The following is an 18411-nucleotide window of genomic DNA, read 5'->3' as shown; positions in this document are numbered from 1 at the left end:
TTGTTGTTGTTGTTGTTGTTTTTGTGGTACGCAGGCCTCTCACTGCTGTGGCCTCTCCCGTTGTGGAGCACAGGCTCCGGACGCACAGGCTCAGCAGCCATGGCTCACGGGCCCAGCCGCTCTGTGGCACGTGGGATCCTCCCGGACCGGGGCACGAACCCGTGTCCCCTGCATCGGCAGGCGGACTCTCAACCACTGCGCCACCAGGGAAGCCCTATCAGCAGCAGCCAGTTTTTAACGACTGGACGACTCTCTGGAGTCTCCGTTGAAGCGGTCTTGGCGTGTTCGCCAGGGCCCCGACCTGGAGGCCAGCCACTGGCCAACTCAGACACAGATCCTTCGCTTGGCTAAGGTTGATCTCAGGAAAGCCTGGCATGGCTCAGCGCATATACCAAGCACCTCCTATGAGCCAGAAATTATGAAATATGATTATACCTATTCTTGCCTTCTAGGAGAGATGAGACATTGACTTGTGGAAAGTTAACTAGAAACCCAAATCACGGAAGAGAAGTGCCAACGAAATAAAATGGATGGGACTTTTGGTTGTTTATCTGTGCACCTGTGCCCAGTCTTGTTGTAGACAGGATCACCAGAAGCTGTGCAGATTGGTGGGCTCTTAGGAGTTTCATGGCCTCCTGGCAGACCTCCCTTCTGTGGTCCTGAATGTCCCATCCATTCCCCACACTGCTGCCCAAACGCATTTTCTAACACAGAAATTGCATTGTGTCACTCTTCTACTTAAAACCCTTCTGTGGTTCCTGTTGACTTCAAGATAAAGTTAGAAATAATTAGCATTCAGTGCCTCCTCACACCTGGCGCCTGCCTGTCCCTCTAGCCTTACCTTCTGATGCTCCCCAAGATGCATCCTATGCTGTGACCTCCAGACGCCCCTAATCCCCCCACCCTCCCCCCATCTTCCCACCTTCAGTCACGCCTGTCCGTTGTCCTTCCTGCACCTGGCTGATGCCTCACCCCACCCCCTTTCCGGTTCATCACCCCTGGGAAGCGCTGGCGGATTCCTTGTACTGTTTGATATCCCTTCTGTGTCCTGGTAGCAGCCTCTCTCCCGGCAGTGACTGGGCTCACGTGTAATCTTGGTTTGCTGCTTGTCTGCCTTGCCCGTATCACCGACCAGCCCGTGAGCAGTGTTAGCACAGAGACCGTGTTATACCCCACAGCACATCCTCTGCATTTAGCGTAATGCCAGACACTTAGTGGGCACATGGTGTGTGCATGTAGAGAGGAGAGAGTTCCTTGTGGACAGGCAGAATCACTTGTGGACTTGAGCAGAGCCCTGAAGAAATGATTTCTGTGAAACCTATGTATCACTTCACTTGAGGTCACTCCGGCCTTTATGGCATGGATCTTGTTCACTTGCTTTCACATAGTTCCAGTTGCTCTTTCGTGTTCCTTGAGTCATGAAGTTTCTTTGAAATTTTTTATGCTGTTCTTCCACAGATAGGCATTATTTTCAGTGTGAGCTCCTGCAGTTGTGCTCTGGCTTCATATATTATTTCCTGCCTCCTCTTACCAGGACTTTGACTCCCGAGAAGCCACTGTTCCTCTGTGAGCCCTGGTGTCCTCACGGATAAGCTGGAGAACTGTTGGAATCTCTCCAGGTTTCTCTCTTTTCCGTTTGTTTTCTCTTCTGGGGGAGTCTGGTGCCCACGACCCTAGTGACCACATTCTCCAGCCTGAACCTCCTCTGGACTCCCGGACTGCGGTATCCAAGCCCCTGCTGCCTTCTCCAGCTCCTCGAATTCAGTATCTCCAAGCCGAATTCATGATCTTCGCCCAAGTCTGGCCCTCTTCTGGGCATCGCTGTCTTGATGACACCGTCATCCATCCAGTCCCGAGAGTCAGAAGTCTGGGCAGCTTGCTAGACACCTCTCCGTCTTTTACCACCTCCGTGTCCCATAGATTTCGTGTCCTAAACTCCTGTCGGTCTGCCGCCTTTGCGTTTCTTCTGCCACCACCCCAATCTAAGCTTCATGGTCTTTTGTCTGCTTTCCTGCAGTTCCTCCTAACAGGGCTCCTTGTGCTGCTCAGGCCTCCCCGCAGTCCATCCCCATATCACCCCAGGCAGTCCTCTGAAAAGCAAATCTGATCATTTCACTCTCAGAATGAAGCATAGATATGCCTTCTCTCCCATGCTCTAAGAATAGACACCTCATTCCTTCCCGTGGCGTACAGGACTCTGCATGGCCTGGCCCCTGTGTGGATCCAGCCCCAAGTCCTTCTGTGCTCCCATCAGAGGTGCTGGGTGCCCTCCTGCTGCAGGGCTTTTGCACGTGTCTTTTGCCCGGAACTCCTGTCTCCTTTCTCTTCTGCCTCTTCTCTCCCCACCTCCACACCTCCCCTTTGCCCAGTGAAGTGTTCACTCTTTCTTCAGATTGAAACTTCCTCATGATTCCTTGGGGAACCCCTCCCTGACCACTGTAAAGAGGTTTGTGCTGCCCGCAGTGGGTTCTCATAGTGCTGTGTGGCTCCTCTTTGTAATACTTAGCACGATGGTATCGTACATTTTCTTGAGTGGCCTTTGATCTTCTTCTCCCATGTCAGCGTAAGCTCCATGAGGGCAGGTATCCTGTCTGATTTTTCACCATTGCATCTACATCCCATGGTATCATGTCTGGTGTGTAAATACAAAGGGGGACTGAGGGCTTGAGTGTATGAGTTGTGAGGGTTGGAGCTCACATATGTGAAATACCTGGGTCAGTGCCCCTTACATAGGAGTCCTTCAGCAAGTGGTAGTTTACTCCTAATAAGGCTCATTTTAAGTGTTCTTTTTCGTATGGTCTTCTGATTCAGGCTGTGGTGCTTACAAAGGCGTTCCCAAATTGTCTGTGCACCTAAAGTCAATATGTAGTAAGAGTCGAAGACGTGCTTGGTGGTCTGACGGGAGACAGAGTACTGGGGCGGTGTGTGATCTGCTGTGGGTAATTGAGAGCAGTAGTTCTTAATTTGAGGAAGGGATGATGGTCAAACGTATAACCTCTGAGAATTTGGTGGAAGCAATCATCCTTGCCCACCAAAAAATAAGCATCTAATATCTAACGTCAGGGGATCCACAGAACACTGAAACGCATTCCTGGATCCTCTCTGGGTCCCTGACTTAGAGAAACATGAAGGGAAGGACAGGAGTTAGCCTGCCCTGGTGGGGAGAGAAGGCTGTGGGATTGCTGAGATCTGGAGGTGGGTGGCCCATCTCTGTTCCCAGCCAGAGCTGGGACCTTTGCATCTGGAGGTACTGCCTGTTCAGTTCCGGAGCCCCAGCTCGCTGGGAGGGAGCGGGTGCCTGTCCCTGAAGAGGGCACACTGTCCACTCAGTCAGCAGTGGCTGCGGTTACCACGTTCTGAGTTCTGACTGTGTGTCCAGCACAGAGCTGGTCACTCACACGTGGTATCAGTAATCCTTCCAACACCCTGCAGAGTGGGTAGTATCGTTCTCATTTTATAGGTAAGGAGAATGGAAATGAGGCCGGGGAATGGCGGCCCCTTCACATGTGAATTATCTTACCTCCTATAGTCAGAGTGCTTCCCACAGTGGGAAAAAGAGCATCCACCTTTTTCTCAGTAGCTCACAGCACGACATGACAGAGTAGGAAGGCCAGATGTTGGGTCCACCTGCGACCTCGTGGGCTGTGACCTCTGAGGCTCAGTTTCCTCCCCCTCTTCCTCATAAGATGGTTGTGAAAATTAAGAGATGATGGATATAAACAGGCTTTGTTAGGTTTTACTCACATGTTATAATACTTCTCATTGTATTTTCTTAGAATACATTTGTCAGGTTTCATTTTCGAAGGAAAATGATTTTCTGTGGACTGACCTCCATCTCCTGCTATTCTATATAGATGGAATTTTGAGGTCCTGAGTCATGCAGCCAACTTTGCCTTTACCAAAGAAAGGCACACTTTCTTGCCTTTTTGGTTTTAACAGAAACCTGGAGAAATTAGGCATGGCCTGCCTGCAGGAGAAGCCCTTCTGGAAATTTTCAGAAGGCCTCGGAGCATCCAGGAAGGTTTGACCAGTTCACTAATGATGCTTTCTTTAAAGTAAAGCTGAGTAGCAAGTGCATCTTTGGTTGGTTTCTTCTCGTTTCTTGGATGACTTAACGGTTGTTAAAGGTGATCGCTAGGGGATCGCTTAATGCCAAAGTCCTTTGACTGTTACTTGTAGTTAAAAATACCTGTTACATTATGATTCAATAATCATATTTATGTGTGTCTTTAGATGTATATACAGACGCATAGAAAACTGAAGCGAAACTTTCACAAAATAATACTTTGCTAGGGGCTATGCACTCTGTTTTCTATCCTGTTCTATCTTTTGAAATATGCTAGTTGAGACCCAGTTGAGTGATTTAGGAGTCGCGAATAGCTCATCACGTAGCGTTTGGACGGTGCTGTGTGCCCACTTCGAGAATACTGGCAGGTAAATGAGCTGTACTTGGTGTGGCTCCATTCAGTATTTTTATGTCCAGCTGTATCTTTCTGTTTTTAAAATCTCACAAAGCTCTTCAATTAAGTTTTTGGAATTTTTTTAAGTAAACATTTTGTGTATTTCCTTCTAATCTTACATGCATTTTTCTAAAGGCTAAGATTCTACTATATTCTGTTTTATTTTAGTATTTTAGCATAATATGAAACTCTACATTAACATCTTTTTTAATAAATTTGTATGATAATGTATTTGCCAAGTTTTTGACATTTAGGTTTCTCATAATTCTTCACTTTTAGGAGCTTCTTTGGGCATGAAATCCCATACTCCCCTCCCCTTGTATTTTGAATTATTTATTTCCTTAGGAAAAATTTCTGGATGTGGAATTACTGGGTTAAGAGTTTGAACATTTTAAGGTTTGTAATCGGTCGTGTGCTGGTAAATGTTTGACAGCGGGCTCTTGGCGATGGGGGTACCCTGATTTTGTAGTGTCTGTTTCCTTCCATGACCTCAGCTCTCCCACCGTGGCCCATTTCGGGCTCCCAGTGTGAAGTCACAGGCTGCGGAGCTGGGGAGAGATTGGACCAGTCGGCTCTCCCAAGCCTTGGGGCCCCTCCAGCACCACTGCTTGCAGTAACTGTGGCCACAAGCTGCCGACTTTTTCTCCTGCCGCATTGAACGTTCTGTACATTGCCACACATTCGATTGGCTGAAAATGGGCCTTGTTTAAGTTCTGCTTTCCCTCAAAGAAATGACTCCACTAGGGGTCACGGGGCCACCGCACTGTTGCAGCAGTTCTGGTGGTTACGCTGAAACAGCCCCTGTCACTATCCCGTTGCCAATCCTCAAGGAAAGCTTGCTTGATTGAGTTTTACTTCTTTCTTCAGAGCAATTATTATTTTTTTTTTTTAAAGAAGATGTTGGGGGTAGGAGTTTATTAATTAATTAATTTATTTTTGCTGTGTTGGGTCTTTGTTTCTGTGCGAAGTGTTTCTCTAGTTGCGGTGAGCGGGGGCCACTCTTCATCGCGGTGCACAGGCCACTCACTATCGCGGCCTCTCTTGTTGTGGAGCACAGGCTCCAGATGTGCAGGCTCAGTAGTTGTGGCTCACGGGCCTAGTTGCTCCGCGGCATGTGGGATCCTCCCAGACCAGGGCTTGAACCCATGTCCCCTGCATTAGCAGGCAGATTCTCAACCACTGCACCACCAGGGAAGCCCCAGAGCAATTACTGAAGATTAAATGTTTGAGAAATGTTTTGTAATTTTGACAGCATTAGCCTTTCATTCTAGGGCTGTAAAATCTTTGGACAAGAGCAATAAATAACAAAGGAGCAATAATTGGTCTGCTGTTAGCGGGGCTCTTTCTTCTCTTAGTGATCTCGGCATCATGGCAGCCATCTGTGACATCGCCGTGCATTAGATATCTGAACTTTTCCCCTATACTTTTAAGACACATAATCTCCCTTGTGCATTTCCCGTTATATTGAGTGTTTTGGTAGTAGACAGCCATTTGTCAGATAAGCATGTTTTTTTGCAACAATGTGGAAATTTCTCCACACACTCAAGTTGACAATTTTGCCCTCTTTTCTTTCTCATTTTGTACTTTTTCAGCAAATTGCTGGGTAGATTGCAGCCAGATCATTACTGAACAACTTCAATGAATTGTATGCCCTCAGCCGAGGAGAAAAGAGTGTTTATTTCATAAACCTTCTAAACAAAGGGTTTTTTTGCAATGACATTTTGTTTCTTTCTGCTGATGTATTGTAAAAGGAAGAGATTTGCCCAAGTTCACACAATGAATTTGTGGCAAAGCCAGTTCTAGAATCCAGATCTCCTAGCCAATGGTTATTTCTGACTGCCATTTAAAAAATCTGTTTACCCATATAGTTAAACTGGCTTACCCAGCCTTGTGTGGACTAATTCCTACAATGATTGAGGTTCCGGATTTGGTTCCTAAAGCACTTGAAGATATTGGAGTCACTTTTGAATCATCAAAGGAAAATTAAATGGTATTCAGCCTAGTGTCAAATGGATTCTGTCATTTTCCAGTCCGGGTGCGTACTCATGCATGCCTCATGTGGGTAGGAGAGTTACTTTAAGGCATTTTCAAGCTGACCTCCCTTTACCAGTAAGTGATACATTTCTCTTTAGTGGTTCATTCCTTCTCTGTAGCTCGTTTTAGGTCAGGTTGCTCTAAGAAATTTATTCCTGGTCTTCTCGAAAAAGATTTCTTTTTCTTATTACCTTCCTGCCTCATTGCCTTTGTATTTAGTGTCAGAAATATGCTCATTCTTTGAAATTAGGCATCCACTTGTATCTAAAGTAACATTCTAATTTATATAATTTAAACATCACTTTGTCCCAGCTCTACAATTGCAGATGGTAAAACCTAGAGCCAGACAATATTTGATAACCTAGAACTTAGCCTCCTTTTTCTCTGCTGGTTAAGAAAAGATAACCTTGAAACTGCAGGTAGGTAACCGTGTAAGGGTGATAGACTGAGCTGAACAAAGACATCCGTGAATCTTCCACAATAGAGTTCATTTATATTGTGGTTACAGTTACCATCTGTTGAGCGCTTATCTTGCTCCCAGTCTCTGTGCTAAGTGCCTGTGAGAGTTACCCTCTAGATGAGAAAATTAAGGCATAGAGAGGTGAAGTAAATTGCTGAAGGTCAAATTCGAGTAAGCGACAGGACATTTGATAAGAGCCTCGGTTTATGGAGTCATACTTGAAAACTGAAACTCAGTGTCTCTATATGAATGGCATTTCCTGGATTCATACTATCTGGGTTCTTCCCAAATAAAACTTGAAGAGCCTTTAGACACCTGGTAAGATTGAGCCTTAATAGAGACTGTGTTGTTTTGTAAGCTATACAGGATTTTTTTTTCTCTTTAATGGTCTATAAAGCTCTATAATTCTGGAGCTAGAAGGAATCCTTTGAGGTAAAATTATTTTACTGCTTCACTTTACAGGTGAGGGAAGACCTTCCCCAAGGTCTTAAAATCAGTTAGCTGCAGGATTAGAACGCATGCCCGCTGGCGCTCCAGCCAGTGCTTTTTTCACTGCATCAGGCCATTCTCTTCTCTTCTCTTCTCTGCTGGATAACAGAGAGGTAAATGCCTTCGGTGAATGTTTTTTAAATGTGAAGTTGAAGTAGTGATTACTTAATCATGCAGTATGCCTGGCAGATGCCCTCTGTCACAGTCGATAGAGGGGAGCAAAATAAAAAGGTGCCCCACGTGGTGGCGGTGGCCAGCTGGACCAGAAGACCTCCAGGGAGACAGCATCTTCATTCAGAGGGAGCGCTAGGCTAGAGGCCTCATTCTCAGAGCTCTCTTGCTTCTCATAGGAACATGTCTCTTAGACCATGCTCTCACCTTCTCACCCAGGAGAATCCCAGATGCATTCTCTTGTCATGTCTCCTTCATCAGCTGTGGTCTGCAGCAGTTCCTCAGACTTTTGTTGTTTTTAGTGACCTTGACCTTGACAGTTTTGAAGAGTACTGGTTCAGTTATTTTGGTCTAATGCCTCTTAATTTGGGTTCGTGTGATGTTTACTTATGATTAGATGGGTTATATTAGATGGGGTTATTTTTGGAAAGAATACCACTAAGGTGAAGTGCCCTTGTCATCATTATATCCAAGCTACCTGATACTCACATGGCATCCCTGATGGTGTTAAACTTGATCACTTGTTTAAGGTAGAATTTGCCAGCTTTCTCCACTGCAAAACTACTATTTTTTTCCTTTGGGAGTGAGTCACTAAGTCGAGCCCACACTCAAGGAGGAGAACGATTCAGCTCTACTCCTGGAGGGGGGAGGTATCTACATATGTTGTTTGGAAATCTTCTGTAAGGAAGATTTGTCCCTTCACCTTCGTATTTATTTATCTCATCATTTATATCAGTATGGACTCATCATTTATATCAGTTATAATCCAATACCACGTTATGTATTTTGTTGATCAGATTGTCCCAGCCTTGGCCATTGAGAGCTCTTTCAGGTGTCTCGGGTGCCCACTTGACATGCCTGCCCCCTGTCCTTCTGTTTATTGAGCACTTCCTTACTTTCTGGTGTGGAAGGTGCTTCAGGCTCATCTTGTATTTTCCTTGCTGCAGCCCTAGAATTAGCCACGTAGCCATGGAGCCCTGATTCCTTTTGCAGGAGAATGGTATTTAGAAATCAAGATCTCATTGTCTTTTGAGAGGAAGGAGACAGAAAAAGTGAAAGATGTTATGTATAACGTACAGAGGGCTATGGAAGCAGAGAGGACAGCGTGACAACCTCCACCAGGGGCAGTCTTCACTGAAGGCATGGTGTTTGAAGTTCAGTTGAGTTTTCCAGTTGGAGATCAGGGTTGGGGGAGCTGGAGGAGGAAGGAATGAGAGGAAATAATATGTTAGCAATGTCAAAGGCATCCGGCTTTTTAATTTGGTCTCACTATGGATTTACAATGGTAGTGACCCTTCTTTGATTTTCTCATTACATGAAAATCAGCAGTTTTCGCAGATGATGTCTCTTTGTGCGAGGATTTTCTCTGTGTGAGCCCTGACAATTGACTGCCCTTCCTCCCTCCCTGACAATTGACTGCCCTTCTTCCCTCCTGGTTCTCCTTTCAGTCTTTCTTCCTTCCTTCTTTCTTCCTTCCTTCCTTTCTTCCTTCCTTTCTAGTTCCTTCTAGGAACTAGAATGTATGTAGTTCCTACTCTCTTCCAGGCCCATTGTGAGGCACAGGGGGGTGCAGAGAAGAATTTGACAGCCCCTGCCATCAAGAAGTTCTCTTGTCTGGTGTGAGGTCCTTTGACTTTCTTCTCTTCCCTCTAACCCTTCACCAAGTGTCTAATTGTTGATGCTTTTGCAAAACAGAATAGATAGGAAAGAGGAGGGATTAGCAGTGTTTGTGTTGTGAATCTGACATGATACTTGCCTCACTCAGAAAGTCTTTTCTGTTCACAGATAACTATTGGTGTATATGATCCCTGTAACTTAGCCCAGTACCCTGGATGGCCTTTGAGGAATTTTTTGGTCCTAGCAGCCCACAGATGGTATTTACGTGTGTGTGTGTCTGTGTGTGTGTGTGTCTGTGTGTCTGTCTGTGTCTGTGTCTATATGTTTTTGACATTGTGCCAAACTATATCTATATTTCTGTTTTCCCAAATGGATTTTTTTCACTGCTGGCATAGAAACCAGATAATAAATGAATAAATCAGTCATGATCCAGTTTCCATCAGTGGTGAGCCTCTAAGCAGGTCTGTTATGGAGCTTCAGACTCTGACCATACAGCCCTAAAGATATTTTAGAGTAGGGCAGGGCCAACAGCTGGAGGTCCCCATCCTGAAATTCTCTAGCCCTCCCTTCAGCTATCTGAGTCACCTTCAGATAGGATTTTCCTGTTGCTACCATCTGCCCTTTTTCCCAACCTTAGACTAAATAAAGCAGAGGGTAATATACGTTTGAAAAGATGCTCAACATCATTAATCATCAAGGAAATAAAGTATAACTAGATACTACTCATTAATAAAGATAATAAGATACCATTATGAAATACTACTACATACTCACCAGAATGAGTTTAAAAAGATGAGAATACCAAGTCAAAGATGTGGATGAATTGGAACCCTCAAATACTGCTGGAAAACTGTTTGTCAGTATCCACCAAAGTTAAAAGTATCTATAGCTCAACAGTTTCCCTCTCGGGTATATAAAGCACAGAAATGCATACTCAGATGCACGCAAAACATATACAGGAATGTTTATAGCAGCATTATTCTTAATGCCCAAACACTGGGAATAACGCAGATGTCCTTGAACAATGAAATGGGCAATAAATAGTATATTCACTGCAATGGAATGCGATGCCGTAGTGAATCTGAATGAACTACTGATACACATATCAACATGGATGAATTTAAAAAACATAATGTTGAGTGAAAGAGGCTGGACCTGAGACAATACGTGCTCCCTGGTTCCATGTATGTAAAGGTCAAAACAGGCAAAACCCATGTCTGGACTTCGAAGTTGGAGCAGGAGTTACTTTTGAAGGGGCTGGTTATTGACTGGGAGGGGGCATGAGACAAGCTCCGTTATATTTAGGATTTGGATATTTACCTCTGTGTCTGCTTTACTTAAATAACAGTGTTCACTAAAGATAGCTAGATTACAGATCATCCGCAGAGGGAGAGTGTTATACTTGCTTGTCCTGGTGGTGAGTCTGTAGAGCTGTGGGCTTCCTCACCACTGCCCGAGCTGCCGTCTCATAGACTGTACGTTCAGGTGGGAGAAGGGGGACCAGAGGAGCCCATGCTTGTCTTGGAGTTTCTTTTTAATATCTTGTGAGCTTTTTAATTTTTTTCTGCATTTAATATTCATTTGTCAGAAGTATTTATGTGCAATGTGAAATTGTTATATAAAGCTCACCTAAAAAGAAATCATAGTCAGTTCAGCGCTCAGCCTCTAAACCCTTGGACAAAGGAAGCCAGCGTGGTTATGTTCAGAATCTCTCAGGGGTTAAGGTCATCCCCCGAGGGTGTCAGGGAGGCATAATTACAATGAATTGAATCCTCTCCACCTGGGTTTGCTGAAGCTCTTACGTGAGCTCTTTCTTTTCCTTCCTTAAAAAAAATAAAAAATAAAAAAATCTGGGCCGGACATCAGGAGTAGCAGTTTCCAGTCTGTTGAAGTCCTCTGCTTCCGGGACCGCACTCTGCAGGGGATGAGAGATGTCACCCACAGCATCATCTTCGAAGTGAAGCTTCCAGAAATGGCATTTAGCCCAGGTAACTTGCCGGTCTTTGAGAATGCATATACTTAGCATTTACCAGAAACCAAATTAGGTTTAACTTTTCTTTCATCCTTTCACAATGGCAATGGAGGTAGAAAAAAGTACAGCTCCTACCTCTTTGCCCCTAGGAACTCTTCCCTCGAACAGAGGGCATGCTCTGCTCTTCAGACCGGAACAAAGGCAGAGATTGTCCTCAGGATATTTCCTCCAGGCAGTTTTTTCAGTCCTGAGAGTTCTTTTTCCCTCTATTTTTTGTTTTTGCTTAACATAAAGTCTTTATTCCTTACCCTTCTTACAGGAAGAATGAAGTATTAAAGCACCTACATATTTATTTGTTACAAAAAGTTGTGTGTGATCTTATTCTCCGTGTAGTAAGCCAGTCAGCAAAAGTGCCATTTCTCCTTCCACGTTTAATATTCCTCATCTGATCCTGTGTGGTAGGCGTCAGCTATTCTCCCTGTTCCATGAGTTAGGGAACTTGGGCTCACAGATAATGTTACGTATATAGATGTGTGTGTGTGTGTGTGTGTGTGTGTGTGTGTGTGTGTGTGTGTAGATATACATACATGCATTTATTTATATATTTATACTTATGTACACATCACAAAAACAGAATAACATACCCAAATTGGAGTAAAATAAAGGTAATAATACCCACCTCATGGAGTACCCCTATGAGGAATCTGACTCCTGTGTAAAAGACAGACACAATGGTGGCATATTATAGTTGCTTAATAAGTGTTAATTTATGGTAATTTCCTATCTTACCCAAAGCCGAGAACCCTTTCCAAGATGATCCCTCAGATTTCTATGTCTTACGTGCTGTCCAGAGTACTTGTACATACCTACATGGTTTAATTTACTCCATACAGCACCTGCATTGTTCCAAGGAACATTGCTTTCTTTAATCCGGGGATCATGTGCCTTAATGTGAGCGTGTGTTTTGGGGGTGAGGGGTGTTAAAATCTCTGCTTCATCAGGCAAAAGAGGAAGCTGTTTACTTGTTAGTTTAGAGCCTTAAAATAACTATCGCCTCTCTGCCATCTTTAGATATTTAATACATTTGATTTAGCACCCTCTTCTGGCACATTCTAAAATAGCTTCCATGTGATGTTTCATTAAGCCGCCACTGGAAGGTAGCTCCAGGGGAATGAGGTGAGCATGAACTAACCAGTAATGCGGCCTGGTCTCCACCTGGCAGGCCACCAGCTGTTTCCACACGTTACTCACTTAATCCTGCCAACCAACTTTTGGGGGAGGCACTTTTCTTTCCATTTTTTAAGATAAAGTCACTGAATTACTCTTACTCCCTGCTCCCAGTGATATATTACTGATGCTTGGTGAAGCTGGCAAACCCAGGAAACACCGTGCAATTCTATTCAAAAAAGAGGTTTTCTGTAGCGCTGTAGTGCTGTCAAGTCTTTACACTTGATATTGAGTGTAGATTATTTAGTTTAAGAAAGGCAGATGTTCCTCTTTTTTCACGTAAATTAATGTTTTCCCTCTTAGCTGTAAATTAAACCTTTTAATAACTAGAACTTTGTAAAGTTATTCTGTATCATAATGTGAACTGAACATATTCGTATGGTAGTGTCATTTAATATTTCTAAGACATCCCATAGTTGCAATGACAGTGTTATAAGAAATGCAGTTTTGAATATCCTATGTCTTCTGCTCTTGGTGGTGCAGGCAAGCTCACTCTGCTTTGCTGATACAGAGTGTTCGAGCAGCCGGCTGAGGGAAGCCGCAGACACTGCTGAGGGTGGGAGAGCCCTCCTTTCACTTCCTGTCCTTGCTGTGCTCCTCCTCTTTGTCCAGCTAGGGGAAGACAGGGCCTAACTTTCCCCTAAAAAATACTTTCTCATTAATTTGGGGTATGTCTAATATGGAAGCAGATATGATAGACTAAATATTATGGTCACCTATAGTATTTTTTAAAATTATCAGTAAGTTTAAAGTACATCTAATTTTCTTAAAATGTCTGTAACATCTTGAGTACAGAGATGTTTTAATTTGCAATGACATTTTGTGTGTGTCTTATAATTTCTTATCTGTAACAGGAGAAAGCTGAGGCTGGAGTTATTAATTACAGTACTAGACTGTGTTTCTGAATTTCTTGTCAAATTTCTGTGCATGTGTTAGAGAAGCCCTTTTTAAATTTAACATGAGAATAGTAAGAAAATCAAACAAAATATGAGTTAGTAACTGGTTTGAACTCTTTTTTTTCCCCAGAAAAATGATTTTGGAGTTCTTAGCCTCTTTAAGAACTCAAATCTATTATTTCAGTTTTAATTTTTTGTGATGTAAAAACGGACCGCACCAGGGCACCTGAGTTAAAACAGGAAGGGCCATTTGTTTTTCGGCTCCTTGCTGTGAAAGATACCCTCAGCCAAGTAGCTTTTGAAGATAACTGACCCCCTTGTTTCCCATTGGTCGTCCTGTCCCAGAAATAAAAAATTGTGTAAAGCAAGTCAGCAACTCTAGGGCCCATAATTATATTGGGCAGTATTATCTTAAGAAACAAAGGTTGAAAGCAAAAAAGTTCCCAAGGAAAGGAAAATAGAGGTGTTGATAGAAATAGAAAAGTAGGAGAATGTCCAGAGAAAACCAATGTACAATTAGAGACAAATGTAAAATTCCTGCCATAGTCCTGTATCTCTTAACCTTAAGTCAAGGAGCTTCTGTTCCTTCAGAGACTGGTACTTCAAGCACATATTGGAGGTGATGCTGGAAGGGTAGGTGGCTGAGTGAATTCCCTGCTAAGGAGTTGAGGCTTCATTGTGAATTTTGGGAATTCAGTGAGAAGGGGAGAGCAACTGAGGTCCCAAGGTGTGGGGAGTGTAAGACTGGGTGGCCCCCATTAGCAGGATTTACAAGGCCAGGTTTCCACCAAGGAAGCCAGGTTTCCATTAAGGTGAGGAGGTAGCAGAAGTATTCTGCAAAGCAGTTGAGATTTTTAAGAGGATTTTGCAGCAGTGGAATAGAGCAGCATTACCCTGAATGTGTCCTGTGAGATTTTAATTGGTGTTACTAGTTGAGGGAGATAATGGAGAGCCAGGTAAGATTGGGAAGCTCAAAGCCAAATCAGACAAAGTGGCTCCTTTACTGCAGGTTTCTCAGAGCTTTATGCCCCTCATGTGCGATGTGATGCTCCAGGTTTGGGTGGTGGTGGGGCAGAGGGAGAACACAGGTAGGTGTACAGAAGCGTTTCCCAAGCCCGTCAGCCATGGAGTCTTTATCCTCTCAGAGCTTTGCGTGGAGCAAATTTTGAGAACAGCTGGAATTGGAGTTACAGAGGCACCCAATGCAGAGGTTAAAAGAGGTCAGCGGGAAAGGGAAAAGTCAGAGGAGAGGAAAGTCTGAATGGATAAGGATGTGCTTAAAGGAGAGGGCAGCTTAACAGAAGAGCAGTTCCTTGGACTGAGGTCTGGAGACAGGTAGGCACAGTGATGGAACTGAGAGGCTGGGTGGAAGGGTAACATAAGGATGAAGAGCGGAAGGGGTGCGCTCAACGGAGAGGTCCAGGTCCAGGTGGGAACTCAGCAGAAGGTGTGCTGCAGTCACACTGGCTTGTCTTCCTAAGGTAGAAAGCCCTTCACAGGGTTAGACCAGCTCCAGATATATTCTTTTTTTGGGGCAACTTCCAGTAACTACAGAAGTTAAGGCAACTCGGGCCAGAGACCAGGGCTGTTTCTGAAGCCCTTCTGTGGGAAGGCAGTGCTTGGGTCTGAGGGTCTCTAAACAAGACTCCTAGTGGCTCAGGAAAATGAGGCAACTGAGACGAGGAGATGCAAATTCTGGCCTGCAAACCTCCTTGAAAAAGAAGTGAACTGAAAGCTTAAGGATGCGTGAGCCAGCTTGCTGCTTTGACTTACTTTTATTTTTCCCTCCTTCCCTAAACTTACTGTTTTATTTGCCTTAAGATTGTCCCAAGGCGGTTGGATGGGAAAAGAACCAGAAAGGAGGCATGGGACCAAGGATGGTGAACCTCAGCGAATGTATGGACCCTAAAAGGTATACTTTGGAAGCCGTTTTCTCCAGGGTGCACACCAGGTTCTGTCAGGCCAAGAGCATTGCCCAGTTCAGTCAGGGGGTGCCTTCACACTGATGACGAGTGTTAATCCACTCTTGGCTGCCTCTTGATTTAAGTTTTGTTGTGAGAATTAATATTAATGATGGATATCCTGAAGGACACACAATTCACGTTTCTCTAGACATTCTACATTTCGTTCTTGCTTCCAGCTCAGACTCTCAGACTTCTGTACCTACACCACCTTTTAGTTCTTTATTCATTGCCCTTGGATTTTGTCCATTAGCCTACACTGAAGGACATTATAAGAAATATTTCACAGAAACCAGTATTGTATTGAAGGCATGATGTAAGTACCCCCTTTATTGAGGAGACAGAAATTTCTCTGTTTTCAGTGTTAGGAAAATCTTTCCTCATAAGCGGCTGGTGTGTTTTTATTCCTGGACACAGTAACTCCTACACCTGGTCATGCTTCCCATTTCACCTTGGCTGCTGGGAGCTCAGGAGCAGATTGGTGGCCCATCACTGTGCAATTGCAGGGGATAATGGTGGCATGTGTTCTGTGTGGTCACCTTTCTCCTCCTCGCTCACCCTCAAGCTTTGTTTTACTTTTCCTTCGATACTAATTTCCATAGTATTTGTTTCTTATTTTCTCGTACAGCTACTTTCTATCTAAAAAGGACAAGATTGGGGCATAAATGAGTGACTGACTAAATAAATAAATAATTCTGTCATTTTCTAGGTTAGCTGAGTCATCAGTGGATCTAAATCTCAAATTGATGTGTTGGAGATTGGTCCCTACTTTGGACTTAGACAAGGTTGTGTCTGTCAAGTGTCTGCTGCTCGGAGCTGGCACCTTGGGTTGTAATGTAGCCAGGACATTGATGGTAAGTTTGTGGGGGTCAGATGTTACCTCTAAAGCTGTGGCTTCTCTTCTTATTTCGCTATACAGTCCACCTTCCATACCTGTGGGTTTCGCATCCGAAGATATGGAGGGCCTTGTATTTTATGTAAGGGACTTGAGTATCTGTGGATTTTGGTATCCCCAGGGACTCCTGGAACCAGTCCCCCACGGATACCAAGCAACGACTACGCCTGAGTGCCTTCTCTCTCCCAGACTCCCCCTATTCTCTCTCCCTCCCTCCCTTCTCTTTTTCCTCCCTGTCTCCCTCCCTTTTTTCTTTTCTCACTATCTCTTTAAGTATAAAAGGAATACATGCTTTTATTATAAGGTAGAAACAGGAACTCTCCCTCCACTCCCATCCCAAGTCACTTACCAGAATTAAGCAGACTTCACAGATTATTACACAGCATCTTTCCCTGAAGTTTTTGTAGGCATGTGCAAATGCAGAGAGAGACATTTGTCATCTTTGCTCTTACTTATTTATTTATTTATATTTACAAAAATTGGATCATAGCATACTGTCTGTAGCACGTTTTTATTTTTAACTTAATATAACAATAATTGTGGTTCTCTTTCTATGTATTCCATATTATGTATATGTAGGATTTTATTATATGTCTTGTCCTCAATTTATTTAATCAATTTCAGCATATTTTTCTTTTAGAGATGCTGTTGAAGTGAACATGCTTATATCTTTACATGTCTGTGGAACTATTTCTTTAGGAAAAAAGCCCTAGAAGTAGAATTACTGTGTTAGAATGTATAACAGAGCTTTTAACTTTGCATTTCTTTAATTAGTGAGGGTTAGTATTTAATTTTATTTCTTTCGTGAATTTTATTTCTTCTATTTATGTCCTTTGGGCTGTGTTTCTTATATATTGACTAGGAGTTCTTTTTTTAATGGATATTAACCTTTTTTCTGTAATATAATGCAAATATTTTTCTCAATTTATCTTTAGCCACATAAAGGTTTTTAAAAATTTGATGTTATTAAATATGTCAGTCTTTTTCTTTACGGTTTACAGAACTCTTGTTTTTATGTTTAGATCTTTATCAATGTGGAATTTATTTTTGTTTTATGATGAGAGTTAAATATCTAACTTTTTTTCCACAAAGTGAATAGTCATTTGATTGAATGGCATTCGTTCAATAATACAAATCATCATTTTCCCACCTTAATCAAATACTAAATCTCCTTATGTACCTGAGTCTCCTTTTGGATTCTATCTTGTTCCATAATTCCATTTATTTGTTCCTGCATTATTACTCACAGCTTTAACTCAAATTACAATGAATTTATAGATAAATTGGGAAGGATTGACGTCTTTATAATATTGATCCTTAGTTCCAGAAGCATTGTATATCTGTTAAATTATTTAGATCATCTTTGTAGCATTTTCTTTATTTAGGTCTCACACATGCCTCATTTAGTTTATTTTCACATGTTTAATTGTTTTTTTTTCTTTTAAAGATATGTTCTTCCCACTAAATTTTCCAGTCGACTATTACTGGGATATATAAGAAAGATATTCTATCTGGCCATCTTTCTAAACTTTCTTTTTTTTTTTTTTTTTTTTAAACATCTTTATTGGGGTATAATTGCTTTACAATGGTGTGTTAGTTTTCTGCTTTATAACAAAGTGAATCAGCTATACATATACATATGTTCCCATATGTCTTCCCTCTTGCGTCTCCCTCCCTCCCACTCTCCCCATCCCACCCTTCCAGGCTGTCACAAAGCACCGAGCTAATATCCCTGTGCCTTGCGGCTGCTTCCCCCCAGCTATCTACCTTACTACGTTTGTTAGTGTGTATATGTCCATGACTCTCTCTCGCCCTGTCAAAACTCACCCTTCCCCTTCCCCATATCCTCAAGTCCGTTCTCCAGTAGGTCTGCGTCTTTATTCCTATCTTACCCCTAGGTTCTTCATGACATTTTTTTCCCTTAAATTCCATATATATGTGTTAGCATACGGTATTTGTCCTTTTCTTTCTGACTTACTTCACTCTGTATGACAGACTCTAGGTCTATCCATCTCATTACAAATAGCTCAATTTCATTTCTTTTTAAGGCTGAGTAATATTCCATTGTGTATATGTGCCACATCTTCTTTATCCATTCATCCGATGATGGGCGCTTAGGTTGTTTCCATCTCCGGGCTATTGTAAATAGAGCTGCAATGAACATTTTGGTACATGACTCTTTTTGAATTTTGGTTTTCTCAGGGTATATGCCCAGTAGTGGGATTGCTG

The 18411-nt window shown here is 43.0% G+C and overlaps 1 protein-coding gene across 1 annotated transcript in view; it reads left to right on the top strand.

Moving 5' to 3' along the window:
- ATG7 (autophagy related 7) overlaps positions 1 to 18411 on the top strand; it is a 243980-nt gene that overhangs the window by 33332 nt on the left and 192237 nt on the right. Inside the window, exons 8-11 of the mRNA XM_065884527.1 lie at positions 9400 to 9488; positions 11098 to 11219; positions 15148 to 15238; positions 15997 to 16141. Of these exons, the coding sequence (XP_065740599.1) occupies positions 9400 to 9488; positions 11098 to 11219; positions 15148 to 15238; positions 15997 to 16141 (447 nt within the window). The remainder of the gene's footprint in view (positions 1 to 9399; positions 9489 to 11097; positions 11220 to 15147; positions 15239 to 15996; positions 16142 to 18411) is intronic.

Source organism: Phocoena phocoena, chromosome 10, assembly GCF_963924675.1.
Source record: "Phocoena phocoena chromosome 10, mPhoPho1.1, whole genome shotgun sequence".
Lineage (NCBI taxonomy): Eukaryota > Metazoa > Chordata > Mammalia > Artiodactyla > Phocoenidae > Phocoena > Phocoena phocoena.
Note: the sequence above shows the minus strand (reverse complement) of the source record. Positions and strands in the feature narration are given on the sequence as shown.